Source organism: Pseudophryne corroboree (genome assembly GCF_028390025.1).
Source record: "Pseudophryne corroboree isolate aPseCor3 chromosome 8 unlocalized genomic scaffold, aPseCor3.hap2 SUPER_8_unloc_6, whole genome shotgun sequence".
NCBI lineage: Eukaryota > Metazoa > Chordata > Amphibia > Anura > Myobatrachidae > Pseudophryne > Pseudophryne corroboree.
The window spans coordinates 384,742-408,241 of NW_026967624.1; the positions used below are offsets into that span (position 1 = coordinate 384,742).

At 52.7% G+C, this 23,500-nt stretch overlaps 1 protein-coding gene across 1 annotated transcript in view; it reads right to left on the bottom strand.

The window, feature by feature from the left end:
* The window catches only part of MARK4 (microtubule affinity regulating kinase 4), a 404,265-nt gene that overhangs the window by 330,769 nt on the left and 49,996 nt on the right, over positions 1-23,500 (bottom strand). Inside the window, exon 4 of the mRNA XM_063950481.1 lies at positions 5,411-5,469. Within this exon, the coding sequence (XP_063806551.1) occupies positions 5,411-5,469 (59 nt within the window). The remainder of the gene's footprint in view (positions 1-5,410; positions 5,470-23,500) is intronic.

Consider the following 23,500-nt stretch of genomic DNA (forward strand, 5'->3'; position numbering starts at 1 on the left):
GGGGGAGAGAGGGAGGACACGGTGAAGGGAGAGAGAGAGGACACGGGGGAGAGGGGAGAGAGGACACGGGGGGAGAGAGGGAGAGAGGACACGGGGGGAGAGAGAGAGAGGACACGGGGGGAGAGAGAGAGAGGACACCTGGAAGGGAGGGAGAGAGAGAGAGGACACCAGGGGGAGAGAGGACACCGGGGAGGGAGAGAGAGAGAGAGAGGGAGAGAGGACACCGGGGAGAGAGAGAGAGGACACCGGGGGGAGAGAGAGGGGGGCACTGTAGAGAGAGAGAGGGCGGGCATGGGGGAGAGAGGGAGGACACGGTGAAGGGAGAGAGAGAGGACACGGGGAAGAGAGGACACGGGTGGAGAGAGAGAGAGAGGACACGGGTGGAGAGAGAGACAGAGGACACGGGTGGAGAGAGAGACAGAGGACACGGGTGGAGAGAGAGAGAGGACACGGGTGGAGAGAGAGAGAGAGGACACGGGTGGAGAGAGAGAGAGAGGACACGGGTGGAGAGAGAGAGAGAGGACACGGGGGGGAGAGAGGACACGGGGGAGGAGAGAGAGGACACGGGGGAGAGAGAGAGGACACGGGGGGAGAGAGAGAGAGAGGACACGGGGGGAGAGAGAGAGAGGACACGGGGGGAGAGAGAGAGGACACGGGGGAGAGGGAGAGAGGACACGGGGGAGAGGGAGAGAGAGGACACGGGGGGAGAGGGAGAGAGGACACGGGGAGAGAGAGAGAGAGGACACGGGGAGAGAGAGGACACTTGGAAGGGAGGGAGAGAGAGAGAGAGGGAGAGAGGGGGCACTGGAGAGGGGGGGCATGGGGGAGAGAGGGAGGACACGGTGAAGAGAGAGGACACGGGGGAGAGAGAGAGAGGACACGGGGGGAGAGAGAGAGGACACGGGGGAGAGAGAGAGAGGACACGGGGGGAGAGAGAGAGGACACGGGGGGAGAGAGAGAGAGGACACGGGGGGAGAGAGAGAGGACACGGGGGGAGAGAGAGAGGACACGGGGGGAGAGAGAGAGGACACGGGGGAGAGAGAGAGGACACGGGGGAGAGAGAGAGGACACGGGAGGAGAGAGAGGACACGGGGGGAGAGAGAGAGGACACGGGGGGAGAGAGAGAGAGGACACGGGGGAGAGAGAGAGGACACGGGGGGAGAGAGAGAGGACACGGGGGAGAGGGAGAGAGGACACGGGGGGAGAGGGAGAGAGGACACGGGGAGAGAGAGAGGACACGGGGGAGAGAGAGGACACTTGGAAGGGAGAGAGAGAGAGACAGAGAGGGGGCACTGGAGATGGGGGGCATGGGGGGAGAGAGGGAGGACACGGTGAAGAGAGAGGACACGGGGGAGAGAGAGAGGACACGGGGGGAGAGAGAGGACACGGGGGGAGAGAGAGGACACGGGGGGAGAGAGAGGACACGGGGGGGAGAGAGAGAGGACACGGGGGGAGAGAGAGAGGACACGGGGGGGAGAGAGAGAGGACACGAGGGGGAGAGAGAGGACACGGGGGGAGAGAGAGAGGACACGGGGGGGAGAGAGAGAGGACACGGGGGGGAGAGAGAGAGGACACGGGGGAGAGAGAGAGAGGACACGGGGGGGAGAGAGAGGGGACACGGGAGGAGAGAGAGAGGGGACACGGGAGGAGAGAGAGAGGGGCCACCGGGGGGGGGGAGAGAGAGAGGACACGGGGGGAGAGAGAGAGAGAGGACACGGGGGAGAGAGAGAGAGAGAGAGGACACGGGGGGAGAGAGAGAGGACACGGGGGGAGAGAGAGAGAGGACACGGGGAGAGAGGACACGGGGGGAGAGGGAGAGAGGACACGGGGAGAGGGAGAGAGGACACGGGGGAGAGGGAGAGAGGACACGGGGAGAGAGAGAGGACACCTGGAAGGGAGGGAGAGAGAGAGAGAGGACACCTGGAAGGGAGGGAGAGAGAGAGAGAGGACACCGGGGGAGAGAGAGAGAGGACACCGGGGGGAGAGAGAGGACACCGGGGGGAGAGAGAGAGGGGGGGGGCACTGTAGAGAGAGAGAGGGCGGGCATGGGGGAGAGAGGGAGGACACGGTGAAGGGAGAGAGAGAGGACACGGGGGAGAGGGAGAGAGGACACGGGGGGAGAGGGAGAGAGGACACGGGGGGAGAGAGAGAGAGGACACGGGGGGGAGAGAGAGAGAGGACACCTGGAAGGGAGGGAGAGAGAGAGAGGACACCAGGGGGAGAGAGAGGACACCAGGGAGGGAGAGAGAGAGAGAGAGGGAGAGAGGACACCGGGGGAGAGAGAGAGAGGACACCGGGGGGAGAGAGAGGGGGGGGGCACTGTAGAGAGAGAGAGGGCGGGCATGGGGGAGAGAGGGAGGACACGGTGAAGGGAGAGAGAGAGGACACGGGGAAGAGAGGACACGGGTGGAGAGAGAGAGAGAGGACACGGGTGGAGAGAGAGACAGAGGACACGGGTGGAGAGAGAGACAGAGGACACGGGTGGAGAGAGAGAGAGGACACGGGTGGAGAGAGAGAGAGAGGACACGGGTGGAGAGAGAGAGAGAGGACACGGGGGAGAGAGAGAGGACACGGGGGGAGAGAGAGGACACGGGGGAGAGAGAGAGGACACGGGGGGAGAGAGAGAGGACACGGGGGGAGAGAGAGAGAGAGGACACGGGGGGAGAGAGAGAGAGAGGACACGGGGGGAGAGAGAGAGAGGACACGGGGGGAGAGAGAGAGAGGACACGGGGGGAGAGGGAGAGAGGACACGGGGGGAGAGGGAGAGAGGACACGGGGGGAGAGGGAGAGAGGACATGGGGAGAGAGAGGACACTTGGAAGGGAGGGAGAGAGAGGGAGAGAGGGGGCACTGGAGAGGGGGGGCATGGGGGAGAGAGGGAGGACACGGTGAAGAGAGAGGACACGGGGGGGGGGAGAGGACACGGGGGGGGAGAGAGGACACGGGGGGGAGAGAGGACACGGGGGGGAGAGAGGACACGGGGGGGAGAGAGGACACGGGGGGAGAGAGAGAGGACACGGGGGGGAGAGAGAGAGGACACGGGGGGGAGAGAGAGAGGACACGGGGGGAGAGAGAGGACACGGGGGGGAGAGAGAGGACACGGGGGGAGAGAGAGAGAGAGGACACGGGGGAGAGAGAGAGAGGACACGGGGGAGAGAGAGGACACGGACACGGGGGGAGAGAGAGAGAGGACACGGGGGAAGAGAGAGGACACGGGGGGAGAGAGAGGACACGGGGGAGAGAGAGAGAGAGGACACGGGGGAGAGAGAGAGAGGACACGGGGGAGAGAGAGAGAGGACACGGGGGAGAGGGAGAGAGGACACGGGGGAGAGGGAGAGAGGACACCGGGGAGAGAGAGGACACCGGGGGGAGAGAGGACACCGAGGGGAGAGAGAGAGAGAGAGAGAGAGAGAGAGGGGGGGGCACTGTAGAGAGAGGGCGGGCATGGGGGAGAGAGGGAGGACACGGTGAAGGGAGAGAGAGAGGACACGGGGGAGAGGGAGAGAGGACACGGGGGGAGAGGGAGAGAGGACACGGGGGGAGAGAGAGAGAGGACACGGGGGGAGAGAGAGAGAGGACACCTGGAAGGGAGGGAGAGAGAGAGAGAGAGAGGACACCAGGGGGAGAGAGGACACCGGGGAGGGAGAGAGAGAGAGAGGGAGAGAGGACACCGGGGAGGGAGAGAGAGAGAGGGAGGACACGGTGAAGGGAGAGAGAGAGAGGACACGGGGGAGAGGGAGAGAGGACACGGGGGGAGAGGGAGAGAGGACACGGGGGAGAGAGAGAGAGGACACAGGGGGGGGGAGGACACGGGGGGGAGAGAGAGGACACGGGGGGGAGAGAGAGGACACGGGGGGGAGAGAGAGGACACGGGGGGAGAGAGAGAGGACACGGGGGGAGAGAGAGAGAGGACACGGGGGGAGAGAGAGAGAGGACACGGGGGGAGAGAGAGAGGAAAGAGAGAGGACACGGGGGGGGAGAGAGAGGACACGGGGGGAGAGAGAGAGAGGACACGGGGGGAGAGAGGACACGGGGGGAGAGAGAGGACACGGGGGGGAGAGAGAGGACACGGGGGGAGAGAGAGAGGACACGGGGGGAGAGAGAGAGGACACGGGGGGAGAGAGAGAGGACACGGGGGGAGAGAGAGAGGACACGGGGGGAGAGAGAGAGGAAAGAGAGAGGACACGGGGGGGGAGAGAGAGGACACGGGGGGAGAGAGAGAGAGGACACGGGGGGAGAGAGGACACGGGGGGGAGAGAGAGGACACGGGGGGGGAGAGAGAAAACACGGGGGGGGAGAGAGGACACGGGGGGGAGAGAGAGGACACGGGGGGGAGAGAGAGGACACGGGGGGGAGAGAGAGGACACGGGGGGGAGAGAGAGGACACGGGGGGAGAGAGAGGACACGGGGGGAGAGAGAGAGGACACGGGGGGAGAGAGAGAGGACACGGGGGGAGAGAGAGAGGACACGGGGGGAGAGAGAGAGGACACGGGGGGCACGGGGGGAGAGAGAGAGGACACGGGGGGAGAGAGAGAGAGGACACGGGGGAGAGAGAGAGAGGACACGGGGGGAGAGAGAGAGAGGACACGGGGGGGAGAGAGAGAGGACACGGGGGGCACGGGGGGGAGAGAGAGAGGACACGGGGGGAGAGAGAGAGGACATGGGGGGAGAGAGAGAGAGGACACGGGGGAGAAGGAGAGAGGACACGGGGGAGAGGGAGAGAGGACACCGGGGGGAGAGAGGACACCGGGGGGAGAGAGGACACCGGGGGGAGAGAGAGAGAGAGAGGGGGGGCACTGTAGAGAGAGGGCGGGCATGGGGGAGAGAGGGAGGACACGGTGAAGGGAGAGAGAGAGGACACGGGGGGGAGAGGGAGAGAGGACACGGGGGGGAGAGGGAGAGAGGACACGGGGGGGAGAGAGAGAGGACACGGGGGGAGAGAGAGAGAGGACACCTGGAAGGGAGGGAGAGAGAGAGAGGACACCAGGGGGAGAGAGGACACCGGGGAGGGAGAGAGAGAGAGGGAGAGAGGACACCGGGGAGGGAGAGAGAGAGAGGGAGGACACGGTGAAGGGAGAGAGGACACGGGGGAGAGGGAGAGAGGACACGGGGGGAGAGGGAGAGAGGACACGGGGGGAGAGAGAGAGAGAGAGGACACGGGGGGAGAGAGAGAGAGAGAGAGGACACGGGGGGAGAGAGAGAGAGAGGACACGGGGGGAGAGAGAGAGAGAGGACACGGGGGGAGAGAGAGAGGACACCTGGAAGGGAGGGAGAGAGAGAGAGAGGACACCGGGGGGAGAGAGGACACCGGGGGGAGAGAGAGAGAGAGGGGGGGGGGGCACTGTAGAGAGAGAGGGCGGGCATGGGGGAGAGAGGGAGGACACGGGGGAGACAGCGCTCAGCACACACATCACTTCTCACCGATATTCGGGTGGTTGAGTCCCTTCATGATCCGCACTTCACGGAAGAGCTGTGAGAGAGAAAAGAGAGAGAGTCAACGATCCCAGTGTTACACAGACTACACGTGTTCTACAGGGCAGATGTACGAAGCCAAGGAGAGAGATAAAATTGAGAGAGATAAAGTGGAGAGAGATAAAGTGGAGAGAGATAAAGTACCAGTCAACCAGCTCCTGACATTTTTCACACATAGCCTGTAACATGGCAGGTAGGAGCTGGTTGGCTGGCACTCTCTCTCTCTCCACGGCTTACAACATCTCCCCCAATCATCATAAGAGAGCTCACCAGCGGTCTCCCTGGCGCTATAGGGATCGCTCCCCCTGGCGCTATAGGGATCGCTCCCCCTGGCGCTATAGGGAACGCTCTCCCAGGCGCTATAGGGATCGCTCCTCCCGGCACTATAGGGATCGCTCGCCCTGGCGCTATAGGGATCGCTCGCCCTGGCGCTATAGGGAACGCTCCCCCCGGCGCTATAGGGATCGCTCCCCCCGGCGCTATAGGGATCGCTCCCCCATGCGCTATAGGGATCGCTCCTCCCGGCACTATTAGTGACCGCCTGTTACACGGGCACCTGGAATCTACACCTGAGGATGTGGCTGGTGATGGCGGATTACTGTGCTTGGCAGAGATCGGGACCGCCGGTACAAGCACACAATACAGCAGGGGATTAGTTTATACAGCTGCAAGATGTATACATTCATTCATGACGTGTCAGTTTGTGCATTTTGCAATACTTACCACTCAGCATATAGAACAGCCGCACATAAAACCACATCATATTATCTGTTTGGAATGAAACACAATCTGATTTGCACGGATTGCTTTCCTCAGATGATACAACTTTCTTACGTCTCTAATGACAGAGATGGACGCAGTAACCAAAGCAGCTGCGACAGGATCTGTGCGAAAATCTGCGAAGGTGCCAGAGGCCTCTTATGTGTTGTATCCTAAAACGCAGCATCGGATCATATGCTTACACACCGGCCATCTGACTAACCCTCAGGGTCCTCAGGAAGGCCGGGGAAGTCACGCTGGTACTGCCCTTACTTTCTGGCAGTGTCCCGACTCCTGCAGGTACTGCCCTTACTAGCAGCGTCTCATCTGTGAGTGCCCCGACTCCTGCTGGTACTGCCCTTACTAGCAGCGTCTCTTCTGTGAGTGCCCCGACTCCTGCTGGTACTGCCCTTACTAGCAGCGTCTCATCTGTGAGTGCCCCGACTCCTGCTGGTACTGCCCTTACTAGCAGCGTCTCTTCTGTGAGTGCCCCGACTCCTGCTGGTACTGCCCTTACTAGCAGCGTCTCATCTGTGAGTGCCCCGACTCCTGCTGGTACTGCCCTTACTAGCAGCGTCTCATCTGTGAGTGCCCCGACTCCTGCAGGTACTGCCCTTACTAGCAGCCTCTCATCTGTGAGTGCCCCGACTCCTGCTGGTACTGCCCTTACTAGCAGCGTCTCATCTGTGAGTGCCCCGACTCCTGCTGGTACTGCCCTTACTAGCAGGGTCTCTTCTGTGAGTGCCCCGACTCCTGCTGGTACTGCCCTTACTAGCAGGGTCTCTTCTGTGAGTGCCCCGACTCCTGCTGGTACTGCCCTTACTAGCAGCGTCTCTTCTGTGAGTGCTCCGACTCCTGCAGGTACTGCCCTTACCAGCAGCGTCTCATCTGTGAGTGCCCCGACTCCTGCTGGTACTGCCCTTACTATCAGCGTCTCATCTGTGAGTGCCCCGACTCCTGCTGGTACTACCCTTACTAGCAGCGTCTGTTCTGTGAGTGCCACGACTAATGCTGGTACTGCCCTTACTATCAGCGTCTCTTCTGTGAGTGCCCCGACTCCTGCAGGTACTGCCCTTACTAGCAGCGTCTCTTCTGTGAGTGCCCCGACTCCTGCTGGTACTGCCCTTACTAGCAGCGTCTCTTCTGTGAGTGCCCCGACTCCTGCAGGTACTGCCCTTACTAGCAGCGTCTCATCTGTGAGTGCCCCGACTCCTGCAGGTACTACCCTTACTAGCAGCGTCTCTTCTGTGAGTGCCCCGACTCCTGCTGGTACTGCCCTTACTAGCAGCGTCTCTTCTGTGAGTGCCCCGACTCCTGCAGGTACTGCCCTTACTAGCAGCGTCTCATCTGTGAGTGCCCCGACTCCTGCAGGTACTACCCTTACTAGCAGCGTCTCATCTGTGAGTGCCCCGACTCCTGCTGGTACTGCCCTTACTAGCAGGGTCTCTTCTGTGAGTGCCCCGACTCCTGCTGGTACTGCCCTTACTAGCAGGGTCTCTTCTGTGAGTGCCCCGACTCCTGCTGGTACTGCCCTTACTAGCAGCGTCTCATCTGTGAGTGCCCAGACTCCTGCTGGTACTGCCCTTACTAGCAGGGTCTCTTCTGTGAGTGCCCCGACTCCTGCTGGTACTGCCCTTACTAGCAGTGTCTCATCTGCGAGTGCCCCGACTCCTGCTGGTACTGCCCTTACTAGCAGGGTCTCTTCTATGAGTGCCCCGACTCCTGCAGGTACTGCCCTTACTAGCAGCGTCTCATCTGTGAGTGCCCCGACTCCTGCTGGTACTGCCCTTACTAGCAGCGTCTGTTCTGTGAGTGCCCCGACTACTGCTGGTACTGCCCTTACTAGCAGCGTCTCTTCTGTGAGTGCCCCGACTCCTGCTGGTACTACCCTTACTAGCAGGGTCTCTTCTGTGAGTGCCCCGACTCCTGCTGGTACTGCCCTTACTAGCAGGGTCTCTTCTGTGAGTGCCCCGACTCCTGCAGGTACTGCCCATACTAGCAGCGTCTCATCTGTGAGTGCCCCGACTCCTGCTGGTACTGCCCTTACTAGCAGCGTTTCTTCTGTGAGCGCCCCGACTCCTGCTGGTACTGCCCTTACTAGCAGCAATACTATCCAATGGCACAGGGTGCAGCAATACTATCCGATGGCACAGGGTGCAGCAATACTATCCAATGGCACAGGGTGCAGCAATACTATCCAAAGGCACAGGCTGCCGCAATACTATCCAATACTATACAGTGGCACAGGGTGCAGCAATACTATCCAATGGCACAGGGTGCAGCAATACTATCCAATACTATCTGATGGCACAGGGTGCAGCAATATTATCCAATGGCACAAGGTGCAGCAATACTATCCAATGGCACAGGGTGCAGCAATACTGTCCAATGGCACAGGGTGCAGCAATACTGTCCAATGGCACAGGGTGCAGCAATACTATCCAATGGCACAGGCTGCAGCAATACTATCCAATGGCACAGGCTGCATCAATACTATCCAATGGCACAGGCTGCAGAAATACTATCCAATGGCACAGAGTGCAGCAATACTATCCAATGGCACAGGGAGCAGCATTACAATCCAACGGCACAGGGTGCAGCATTACTATCCAATACTATCCAATGGCACAGCGTGCAGCATTACTATCCAATACTATCCAATGGCACAGGGTGCAGCAATATTATCCAATACTATCCAATGGCACAGGGTGCAGCATTACTATCCAATACTATCCAATGGCAAAGGGAGCAGCATTACAATCCAATGGCACAGGGAGCAGCAATACTATCCAATGGCACAGGCTGCAGCAATACTATCCAATGGCACAGGGTGCAGCAATACTATCCAATACTATCCAATGGCACAGGGTGCAGTGATACTATCCAATGGCACAGGGTGCAGTAATACTATCCAATACTATCCAATGGCACAGGGTGCAGTGATACTATCCAATGGCACAGGGTGCAGCAATACTATCCAATACTATCCAATGGAACAGGGTGCAGCAATACTATCCAATGGCAAAGGGGCAGCAATACTATCCAATGTCACAGGGAGCAGCAATACTATCCAATGGCACTGGGAGCAGCAATACTGTCCAAATGCACAGGAAGCGGCAATACTTTCCAATGGCACAGGGTGCAGTAATACTATCCAATGGCACAGGGTGCAGCAATACTATCCAATGGCACAGGGTGCAGCAAATACTATCCAATGGCACAGGGTGCAGCAAATACTATCCAATGGCACAGGGTGCAGCAATACTATCCAATGGCACAGGGTGCAGCAATACTATCCAATGGCACAGGGAGCAGCAATACTATCCAATGGCACAGGGAGCAGCAATACTATCCAATGGCACAGGGAGCAGCAATACTATCCAATGGCACAGGCTGCAGCAATACTATCCAATGGCACAGGGTGCAGCAATACTATCCAATGGCACAGGGTGCAGCAATACTATCCAATGGCACAGGGTGCAGCAATACTATCCAATGGTACAGGGTGTAGTGATACTATCCAATACAATCCAACGGCACAGGGAGCAGTAATACTATCCAATGGCACAGGGTGCAGTGATACTATCCAATGGCACAGGGTGCAGCAATACTATCCAATACTATCCAATGGAACAGGGTGCAGCAATACTATCCAATGGCAAAGGGAGCAGCAATACTATCCAATTGCACAGGGAGCAGCAATACTATCCAATGACACAGGGTGCAGCAATACTATCCAATAGCACAGGGTGCAGCATTACTATACAATGTCACAGGGAGCAGGAATACTATCCAATACTATCCAATGGCACAGGGAGCAGCAATACTATCCAATGGCACAGGGAGCAGCAATACTATCCAATACTATCCCATGGCACAGGGAGCAGCAATACTATCCAATGGCACAGGGAGCAGCAATACTATCCAATGGCACGGGGAGCAGCAATACTATCCAATGACACAGGGAGCAGCAATACTATCCAATGGCACAGGGAGCAGCAATACTATCCAATACTATCCCATGGCACAGGGAGCAGCAATACTATCCAATGGCACAGGGAGCAGCAATACTATCCAATGGCACGGGGAGCAGCAACACTATACAATGGCACAGGCTGTAGCAATACTATCCAATACTATCCAATGGCACAGGGAGCAGAAATACTATCCAATGGGCACAGGGAGCAGCAATACTATCCAATAGCACAGGCTGCAGCAATACTATCCAATGGCACAGGGAGCAGCAATACTATCCAATTCTATCCAATAGCACAGGCTGCAGCAATACTATCCAATGGCACAGGGTGCAGCAATACTATCCATTGGAACAGGGTGCAGCAATACTATCCAATGGCACAGGGAGCAGCAATACTATCCAATGGCACAGGGAGCAGCAATACTATCCAATGGCACAGGGAGCAGCAATACTATCCAATGACACAGGGTGCAGCAATACTATCCAATGACACAGGGTGCAGCAATACTATCCAATAGCACAGGGTGCAGCATTACTATACAATGTCACAGGGAGCAGAAATACTATCCAATACTATCCAATGGCACAGGGAGTAGCAATACTATCCAATACTATCCAATGGCACAGGATGCAGCAATACTATCCAATGGCATAGGGTGCAGCACTACTATCCAATGGCACAGGGTGCAGCATTACTATCCAACGGCACAGGGTGCAGCATTACTATCCAATGGCACATGGTGCAGCATTACTATCCAATGGCACAGGGTGCAGCATTACTATCCAATGGCAAAGGGTGCAGCAATACTATCCAATACTATCCAATGGCACAGGGTGCAGGAATACTATCCAATGGCACAGGGTGCAGGAATACTATCCAATGGCACAGGGTGCAGCAATACTATCCAATGGGACAGGGTGCAGCAATACTATCCAATGGGACAGGGTGCAGCAATACTATCCAATGGGACAGGGTGCAGCAATACTATCCAATGGGACAGGGTGCAGCAATACTATCCAATGGCACAGGGAGCAGCATTACAATCCAACGGCACAGGGTGCAGCATTACTATCCAATACTATCCAATGGCACAGCATGCAGCATTACTATCCAATACTATCCAATGGCACAGGGTGCAGCAATATTACCCAATACTATCCAATGGCACAGGGTGCAGCATTACTATCCAATACTATCCAATGGCAAAGGGAGCAGCATTACAATCCAATGGCACAGGGAGCAGCAATACTATCCAATGGCACAGGCTGCAGCAATACTATCCAATGGCACAGGGTGCAGCAATACTATCCAATGGCACAGGGTGCAGCAATACTATCCAATACTATCCAATGGCACAGGGTGCAGTGATACTATCCAATACTATCCAATGGCACAGGGTGCAGTTATACTATCCAATACTATCCAATGGCACAGGGTGCAGTTATACTATCCAATACTATCCAATGGCACAGGGTGCAGTGATACTATCCAATGGCACAGGGTGCAGCAATACTATCCAATACTATCCATTGGAACAGGGTGCAGCAATACTATCCAATGGCAAAGGGAGCAGCAATACTATCCAATTGCACAGGGAGCAGCAATACTATCCAATGGCACAGGAAGCAGCAATACTATCCAATGACACAGGGTGCAGCAATACTATCCAATAGCACAGGGTGCAGCATTACTATACAATGTCACAGGGAGCAGGAATACTATCCAATACTATCCAATGGCACAGGGAGCAGCAATACTATCCAATGTCACAGGGAGCAGCAATACTATCCAATACTATCCAATGGCACTGGGAGCAGCAATACTGTCCAAATGCACAGGAAGCAGCAATACTATCCAATGGCACAGGGTGCAGTAATACTATCCAATGGCACAGGGTGCAGCAATACTATCCAATGGCACAGGGTGCAGCAAATACTATCCAATGGCACAGGGTGCAGCAATACTATCCAATGGCACAGGGTGCAGCAATACTATCCAATGGCACAGGGAGCAGCAATACTATCCAATGGCACAGGGAGCAGCAATACAATCCAATGGCACAGGGAGCAGCAATACTATCCAATGGCACAGGCTGCAGCAATACTATCCAATGGCAAAGGGTGCAGCAATACTATCCAATGGCACAGGGTGCAGCAATACTATCCAATGGCACAGGGTGCAGCAATACTATCCAATACTATCCAATGGCACAGGGTGCAGTGATACTATCCAATACTATCCAATGGCACAGGGTGCAGTAATACTATCCAATACTATCCAATGGCACAGGGTGCAGTGATACTATCCAATGGCACAGGGTGCAGCAATACTATCCAATGGAACAGGGTGCAGCAATACTATCCAATGGCAAAGGGAGCAGCAATACTATCCAATTGCACAGGGAGCAGCAATACTATCCAATGGCACAGGGAGCAGCAATACTATCCAATGACACAGGGTGCAGCAATACTATCCAATAGCACAGGGTGCAGCATTACTATACAATGTCACAGGGAGCAGGAATACTATCCAATGGCACAGGGAGCAGCAATACTATCCAATGGCACAGGGAGCAGCAATACTATCCAATACTATCCCATGGCACAGGGAGCAGCAATACTATCCAAATGCACAGGGAGTAGCAATACTATCCAATGGCACAGGGAGCAGCAATACTATCCAATGGCACAGGGAGCAGCAATACTATCCAATACTATCCAATGGCACAGGGTGCAGTAATACTATCCAATGGCACATGGTGCAGCAATACTATCCAATGGCACAGGGTGCAGCAATACTATCCAATGGCACAGGGAGCAGCAATACTATCCAATGGCACAGGGAGCAGCAATACTATTCAATGGCACAGGGCACAGCAATACTATCCAATGTCACAGGGAGCAGCAATACTATCCAATGGCAAAGGGTGCAGGAATACTATCCAATGGCACAGGGTGCAGCAATACTATCCAATGGCACAGAGTGCAGCAATACTATCCAATGGCACAGGCTGCAGCAATACTATCCAATGGCATAGGGTGCAGCAATACTATCCAATACTATCCAATGGCACAGGGTGTAGTGATACTATCCAATACAATCCAATGGCACAGGGAGCAGTAATACTATCCAATGGCACAGGGTGCAGTGATACTATCCAATGGCACAGGGTGCAGCAATACTATCCAATACTATCCAATGGAACAGGGTGCAGCAATACTATCCAATGGCAAAGGGAGCAGCAATACTATCCAATTGCACAGGGAGCAGCAATACTATCCAATGACACAGTGTGCAGCAATACTATCCAATAGCACAGGGTGCAGCATTACTATACAATGTCACAGGGAGCAGGAATACTATCCAATACTATCCAATGGCACAGGGAGCAGCAATACTATCCAATGGCACAGGGAGCAGCAATACTATCCAATGGCACAGGGAGCAGCAATACTATCCAATGGCACAGGGAGCAGCAATACTATCCAATACTATCCCATGGCACAGGGAGCAGCAATACTATCCAATGGCACAGGGAGCAGCAATACTATCCAATGGCACGGGGAGCAGCAATACTATCCAATGACACAGGGAGCAGCAATACTATCCAATGGCACAGGGAGCAGCAATACTATCCAATACTATCCCATGGCACAGGGAGCAGCAATACTATCCAATGGCACAGGGAGCAGCAATACTATCCAATGGCACGGGGAGCAGCAACACTATACAATGGCACAGGCTGTAGCAATACTATCCAATACTATCCAATGGCACAGGGAGCAGAAATACTATCCAATAGCACAGGCTGCAGCAATACTATCCAATGGCACAGGGAGCAGCAATACTATCTAATGGCACAGGGAGCAGCAATACTATCCAATGGCATAGGGTGCAGCAATACTATCCAATGGCACAGGGTGTAGTGATACTATCCAATACAATCCAATGGCACAGGGAGCAGCAATACTATCCAATGACACAGGGTGCAGCAATACTATCCAATGACACAGGGTGCAGCAATACTATCCAATGACACAGGGTGCAGCAATACTATCCAATAGCACAGGGTGCAGCATTACTATACAATGTCACAGGGAGTAGAAATACTATCCAACACTATCCAATGGCACAGGATGTAGCAATACTATCCAATGGCATAGGGTTCAGCACTACTATCCAATGGCACAGGGTGCAGCATTACTATCCAACGGCACAGGGTGCAGCATTACTATCCAATGGCAAAGGGTGCAGCAATACTATCCAATACTATCCAATGGCACAGGGTGCAGCAATACTATCCAATGGCACAGGGTGCAGCATTACTATCCAATGGCAAAGGGTGCAGCAATACTATCCAATACTATCCAATGGCACAGGGTGCAGCAATACTATCCAATGGCAAAGGGTGCAGCAATACTATCCAATACTATCCAATGGCACAGGGTGCAGCAATACTATCCAATGGCACAGGGTGCAGCATTACTATCCAATGGCACAGGGTGCAGCATTACTATCCAATGGCAAAGGGTGCAGCAATACTATCCAATACTATCCAATGGCACAGGGTGCAGCAATACTATCCAATGGCACAGGGTGCAGGAATACTATCCAATGGCACAGGGTGCAGCAATACTATCCAATGGGACAGGGTGCAGCAATACTATCCAATGGGACAGGGTGCAGCAATACTATCCAATGGGACAGGGTGCAGCAATACTATCCAATGGGACAGGGTGCAGCAATACTATCCAATGGCACAGGGTTCAGCAATACTATCCAATGGCACAAGGAGCAGCATTACAATCCAACGGCACAGGGTGCAGCATTACTATCCAATACTATCCAATGGCACAGCATGCAGCATTACTATCCAATACTATCCAATGGCACAGGGTGCAGCAATATTATCCAATACTATCCAATGGCACAGGGTGCAGCATTACTATCCAATACTATCCAATGGCACAGCATGCAGCATTACTATCCAATACTATCCAATGGCACAGGGTGCAGCAATATTATCCAATACTATCCAATGGCACAGGGTGCAGCATTACTATCCAATACTATCCAATGGCAAAGGGAGCAGCATTACAATCCAATGGCACAGGGAGCAGCAATACTATCCAATGGCACAGGCTGCAGCAATACTATCCAATGGCACAGGGTGCAGCAATACTATCCAATGGCACAGGGTGCAGCAATACTATCCAATGGCACAGGGTGCAGCAATACTATCCAATACTATCCAATGGCACAGGGTGCAGTGATACTATCCAATACTATCCAATGGCACAGGGTGCAGTTATACTATCCAATACTATCCAATGGCACAGGGTGCAGTGATACTATCCAATGGCACAGGGTGCAGCAATACTATCCAATACTATCCATTGGAACAGGGTGCAGCAATACTATCCAATGGCAAAGGGAGCAGCAATACTATCCAATTGCACAGGGAGCAGCAATACTATCCAATGGCACAGGAAGCAGCAATACTATCCAATGACACAGGGTGCAGCAATACTATCCAATAGCACAGGGTGCAGCATTACTATACAATGTCACAGGGAGCAGGAATACTATCCAATACTATCCAATGGCACAGGGAGCAGCAATACTATCCAATGTCACAGGGAGCAGCAATACTATCCAATGGCACTGGGAGCAGCAATACTGTCCAAATGCACAGGAAGCAGCAATACTATCCAATGGCACAGGGTGCAGTAATACTATCCAATGGCACAGGGTGCAGCAATACTATCCAATGGCACAGGGTGCAGCAAATACTATCCAATGGCACAGGGTGCAGCAATACTATCCAATGGCACAGGGTGCAGCAATACTATCCAATGGCACAGGGAGCAGCAATACTATCCAATGGCACAGGGAGCAGCAATACAATCCAATGGCACAGGGAGCAGCAATACTATCCAATGGCACAGGCTGCAGCAATACTATCCAATGGCAAAGGGTGCAGCAATACTATCCAATGGCACAGGGTGCAGCAATACTATCCAATGGCACAGGGTGCAGCAATACTATCCAATACTATCCAATGGCACAGGGTGCAGTGATACTATCCAATACTATCCAATGGCACAGGGTGCAGTAATACTATCCAATACTATCCAATGGCACAGGGTGCAGTGATTCTATCCAATGGCACAGGGTGCAGCAATACTATCCAATGGAACAGGGTGCAGCAATACTATCCAATGGCAAAGGGAGCAGCAATACTATCCAATTGCACAGGGAGCAGCAATACTATCCAATGGCACAGGGAGCAGCAATACTATCCAATGACACAGGGTGCAGCAATACTATCCAATGACACAGGGTGCAGCATTACTATACAATGGCACAGGGAGCAGCAATACTATCCAATGGCACAGGGAGCAGCAATACTATCCAATAGCACAGGGTGCAGCAATACTATCCAATGGCACAGGGAGCAGCAATACTATCCAATGGCACAGGGAGCAGCAATACTATCCAATGACACAGGGTGCAGCAATACTATCCAATAGCACAGGGTGCAGCATTACTATACAATGGCACAGGGAGCAGCAATACTATCCAATGGCACAGGGAGCAGCAATACTATCCAATGGCACAGGGAGCAGCAATACTATCCAAATGCACAGGGAGCAGCAATACTATCCAATGGCACAGGGTGCAGTAATACTATCCAATGGCACAGGGAGCAACAATACTATCCAATGGCACAGGGAGCAGCAATACTATCCAATACTATCCAATGGCACAGGGTGCAGTAATACTATCCAATGGCACACGGTGCAGCAATACTATCCAATGGCACAGGGTGCAGCAATACTATCCAATGGCACAGGGAGCAGCAATACTATCCAATGGCACAGGGAGCAGCAATACTATTCAATGGCACAGGGCACAGCAATACTATCCAATGTCACAGGGAACAGCAATACTATCCAATGGCAAAGGGTGCAGGAATACTATCCAATGGCACAGGGTGCAGCAATACTATCCAATGGCACAGAGTGCAGCAATACTATCCAATGGCACAGGCTGCAGCAATACTATCCAATGGCATAGGGTGCAGCAATACTATCCAATGGCACAGGCTGCAGCAATACTATCCAATGGCACAGGCTGCAGCAATACTATCCAATGGCACAGGGTGCAGCAATACTATCCAATGGCACAGGGAGCAGCAATACTATCCAATGGCACAGGGAGCAGCAATACTATCCAATGGCACGGGGAGCAGCAACACTATCCAATGGCACAGGCTGTAGCAATACTATCCAATACTATCCAATGGCACAGGGAGCAGCAATACTATCCAATGGCAATGGGTGCAGGAATACTATCCAATACTATCCAAAGGCACAGGGAGCAGCAATACTATCCAATGTCACAGGGAGCAGCAATACTATCCAATGGCACAGGGTGCAGGAATACTATCCAATGGCACAGGGTGCAGCAATACTATCCAATGGCAAAGGGTGCAGGAATACTATCCAATGGCACAGGGTGCAGCAATACTATCCAATGGCACAGAGTGCAGCAATACTATCCAATGGCATAGGGTGCAGCAATACTATCCAATGGCACAGGCTGCAGCAATACTATCCAATGGCACAGGCTGCAGCAATACTATCCAATGGCACAGGGTGCAGCAATACTATCCAATGTCACAGGGAGCAGCAATACTATCCAATGGCACAGGGAGCAGCAATACTATCCAATGTCACAGGGAGCAGCAATACTATCCAATGGCACAGGGTGCAGCAATACGATCCGATGGCACAGGGTGCAGCAATACTATCCGATGGCACAGGGTGCAGCAATACTATCCAAAGCCACAGGCTGCCGCAATACTATCCAATACTATACAGTGGCACAGGGTGCAGCAATACTATCCAATGGCACAGGGTGCAGCAATACTATCCAATGGCACAGGGTGCAGCAATACGGTCCAATGGCACAGGGTGCAGCAATACTGCCCAATGGCACAGGGTGCAGGAATACTATCCAATGGCACAGGCTGCATCAATACTATCCAATGGCACAGGCTGCAGCAATACTATCCAATGGCACAGAGTGCAGTAATAATATCCAATGGCATAGGTTTCAGCGATACTATCCAATGGCACAGGCTGCAGCAATACTATCCAATGGCACAGGAAGCAGAAATACTATCCAATGGGCACAGGGAGCAGCAATACTATCCAATAGCACAGGCTGCAGCAATACTATCCAATGGCACAGAGAGCAGCAATACTATCCAATGGCACAGGGAGCAGCAATACTATCCAATGACACAGGGTGCAGCAATACTATCCAATGACACAGGGTGCAGCAATACTATCCAATAGCACAGGGTGCAGCATTACTATACAATGTCACAGGGAGCAGAAATACTATCCAATACTATCCAATGGCACAGGGAGCAGCAATACTATCCAATACTATCCCATGGCACAGGGAGCAGCAATACTATCCAATGGCACAGGGTGCAGTAATACTATCCAATGGCACAGGGTGCAGTAATACTATCCAATGGCACAGGGAGCAGCAATACTATCCAAATGCACAGGGAGCAGCAATACTATCCAATGGCACAGGGTGCAGTAATACTATCCAATGGCACAGGGAGCAGCAATACTATCCAATGGCACAGGGAGCAGCAATACTATCCAATACTATCCAATGGCAAAGGGTGCAGTAATACTATCCAATGGCACATGGTGCAGCAATACTATCCAATGGCACAGGGTGCAGCAATACTATCCAATGGCACAGGGCACAGCAATACTATCCAATGTCACAGGGAGCAGCAATACTATCCAATGGCAAAGGGTGCAGGAATACTATCCAATGGCACAGGGTGCAGCAATACTATCCAATGGCACAGAGTGCAGCAATACTATCCAATGGCACAGAGTGCAGCAATACTATCCAATGGCATAGGGTGCAGCAATACTATCCAATGGCACAGGCTGCAGCAATACTATCCAATGGCACAGGGTGCAGCAATACTATCCAATGGCACAGGGTGCAGCAATACTATCCAATGGCACAGGGAGCAGCAATACTATCCAATGGCACAGGGAGCAGCAATACTATCCAATGGCACGGGGAGCAGCAACACAATCCAATGGCACAGGCTGTAGCAATACTATCCAATACTATCCAATGGCACAGGGAGCAGCAATACTATCCAATGACACAGGGTGCAGGAATACTATCCAAAGGCACAGGGAGCAGCAATACTATCCAATGTCACAGGGAGCAGCAATACTATCCAATGGCACAGGGTGCAGCAATACTATCCAATGGCAAAGGGTGAAGGAATACTATCCAATGGCACAGGGTGCAGCAATACTATCCAATGGCACAGAGTGCAGCAATACTATCCAATGGCATAGGGTGCAGCAATACTATCCAATGGCACAGGCTGCAGCAATACTATCCAATGGCACAGGCTGCAGCAATACTATCCAATGGCACAGGGTGCAGCAATACTATCCAATGTCACAGGGAGCAGCAATACTATCCAATATTATCCAATGGCACAGGGAGCAGCAATACTATCCAATGTCACAGGGAGCAGCAATACTATCCAATGGCACAGGGTGCAGCAATACTATCCGATGGCACAGGGTGCAGCAATACTATCCGATGGCACAGGGTGCAGCAATACTATCCAATGGCACAGGGTGCAGCAATACTATCCAATGGCAGAGGGTGCAGCAATACTGTCCAATGGCACAGGGTGCAGCAATACTGTCCAATGGCACAGGGTGCAGGAATACTATCCAATGGCACAGGCTGCAGCAATACTATCCAATGGCACAGGCTGCATCAATACTATCCAATGGCACAGGCTGCAGCAATACTATCCAATGGCACAGAGTGCAGTAATAATATCCAATGGCATAGGTTTCAGCGATACTATCCAATGGCACAGGCTGCAGCAATACTATCCAATGGCACAGGAAGCAGAAATACTATCCAATGGGCACAGGGAGCAGCAATACTATCCAATAGCACAGGCTGCAGCAATACTATCCAAAGGCACAGGGAGCAGCAATACTATCCAATGGCACAGGGAGCAGCAATACTATCCAATGACACAGGGTGCAGCAATGCTATCCAATGACACAGGGTGCAGCAATACTATCCAATAGCACAGGGTGCAGCATTACTATACAATGTCACAGGAGCAGAAATACTATCCAATACTATCCAATGGCACAGGGAGCAGCAATACTATCCAATACTATCCCATGGCACAGGGAGCAGCAATACTATCCAAATGCACAGGGAGCAGCAATACTGTCCAATGGCACAGGGTGCAGTAATACTATCCAATGGCACAGGGTGCAGTAATACTATCCAATGGCACAGGGAGCAGTAATACTATCCAATGGCACAGGGAGCAGCAATACTATCCAATGGCACAGGGTGCAGCAAATACTATCCAATGGCACAGGGTTCAGCAATAGTATCCAATGGCACAGGGTGCAGCAATACTATCCAATGGCACAGGGAGCAGCAATACAATCCAATGGCACAGGGAGCAGCAATACTATCCAATGGCACAGGCTGCAGCAATACTATCCAATGGCACAGGGTGCAGCAATACTATCCAATGGCACAGGTTGCAGCAATACTATCCAATGGCACAGGGTGCAGCAATACTATCCAATACTATCCAATGGCACAGGGTGTAGTGATACTATCCAATACAATCCAATGGCACAGGGAGCAGTAATACTATCCATTGGCACAGGGTGCAGTGATACTATCCAATGGCACAGGGTGCAGCAATACTATCCAATGGAACAGGGTGCAGCAATACTATCCAATGGCAAAGGGAGCAGCAATACTATCCAATTGCACAGGGAGCAGCAATACTATCCAATGGCACAGGGAGCAGCAATACTATCCAATGACACAGGGTGCAGCAATACTATCCAATAGCACAGGGTGCAGCATTACTATACAATGTCACAGGGAGCAGGAATACTATCCAATACTATCCAATGGCACAGGGAGCAGCAATACTATCCAATGGCACAGGGAGCAGCAATACTATCCAATACTATCCCATGGCACAGGGAGCAGCAATACTATCCAATGGCACAGGGAGCAGCAATACTATCCAATGGCACGGGGAGCAGCAATACTATCCAATGACACAGGGAGCAGCAATACTATCCAATGGCACAGGGAGCAGCAATACTATCCAATACTATCCCATGGCACAGGGAGCAGCAATACTATCCAATGGCACAGGGAGCAGCAATACTATCCAATGGCACGGGGAGCAGCAACACTATACAATGGCACAGGCTGTAGCAATACTATCCAATACTATCCAATGGCACAGGGAGCAGAAATACTATCCAATGGGCACAGGGAGCAGCAACACTATCCAATAGCACAGGCTGCAGCAATACTATCCAATGGCACAGGGAGCAGCAATACCATCCAATGGCACAGGGAGCAGCAATACTATCCAATGACACAGGGTGCAGCAATACTATCCAATGACACAGGGTGCAGCAATACTATCCAATAGCACAGGGTGCAGCATTAATATACAATGTCACAGGGAGCAGAAATACTATCCAATACTATCCAATGGCACAGGGAGCAGCAATACTATCCAATACTATCCAATGGCACAGGGTGCAGCAATACTATCCAATGGCATAGGGTGCAGCACTACTATCCAATGGCACAGGGTGCAGCATTACTATCCAATGGCACATGGTGCAGCATTACTATCCAATGGCAAAGGGTGCAGCAATACTATCCAATACTATCCAATGGCACAGGGTGCAGCAATAATATCCAATGGCACAGGGTGCAGCAATACTATCCAATGGGACAGGGTGCAGCAATACTATCCAATGGGACAGGGTGCAGCAATACTATCCAATGGGACAGGGTGCAGCTATACTATCCAATGGCACAGGGTGCAGCAATACTATCCAATGGCACAGGGAGCAGCATTACAATCCAACGGCACAGGGTGCAGCATTACTATCCAATACTATCCAATGGCACAGCGTGCAGCAATATTATCCAATACTATCCAATGGCACAGGGTGCAGCATTACTATCCAATACTATCCAATGGCAAAGGGAGCATCATTACAATCCAATGGCACAGGGGGCAGCAATACTATCCAATGGCACAGGCTGCAGCAATACTATCCAATGGCACAGGGTGCAGCAATACTATCCAATACTATCCAATGGCACAGGGTGCAGTGATACTATCCAATACTATCCAATGGCACAGGGTGCAGTAATACTATCCAATACTATCCAATGGCACAGGGTGCAGTGATACTATCCAATGGCACAGGGTGCAGCAATACTATCCAATACTATCCATTGGAACAGGGTGCAGCAATACTATCCAATGGCAAAGGGAGCAGCAATACTATCCAATTGCACAGGGAGCAGCAATACTATCCAATGGCACAGGGAGCAGCAATACTATCCAATGGCACAGGGAGCAGCAACACTATACAATGGCACAGGCTGTAGCAATACTATCCAATACTATCCAATGGCACAGGGAGCAGCAATACTATCCAATGGCAATGGATGCAGGAATACTATCCAATACTATCCAAAAGGCACAGGGCGCAGCAATACTATCCAATGTCACAGGGAGCAGCAATACTATCCAATGGCAAAGGGTGCAGGAATACTATCCAATGGCACAGGGTGCAGCAATACTATCCAATGGCACAGGCTGCAGCAATACTATCCAATGGCACAGGCTGCAGCAATACTATCCAATGGCACAGGGTGCAGCAATACTATCCAATGTCACAGGGAGCAGCAATACTATCCAATATTATCCAATGGCACAGGGTGCAGCAATACTATCCAATGTCACAGGGAGCAGCAATACTATCCAATGGCACAGGGTGCAGCAATACTATCCGATGGCACAGGGTGCAGCAATACTATCCGATGGCACAGGGTGCAGCAATACTATCCGATGGCACAGGGTGCAGCAATACTATCCAAAGGCACAGGCTGCCGCAATACTATCCAATACTATACAGTGGCACAGGGTGCAGCAATACTATCCAATGGCACAGGGTGCAGCAATACTATCCAATACTATCTGATGGCACAGGGTGCAGCAATATTATCCAATGGCACAAGGTGCAGCAATACTATCCAATGCCACAGGGTGCAGCAATACTGTCCAATGGCACAGGGTGCAGCAATACTGTCCAATGGCACAGGGTGCAGGAATACTATCCA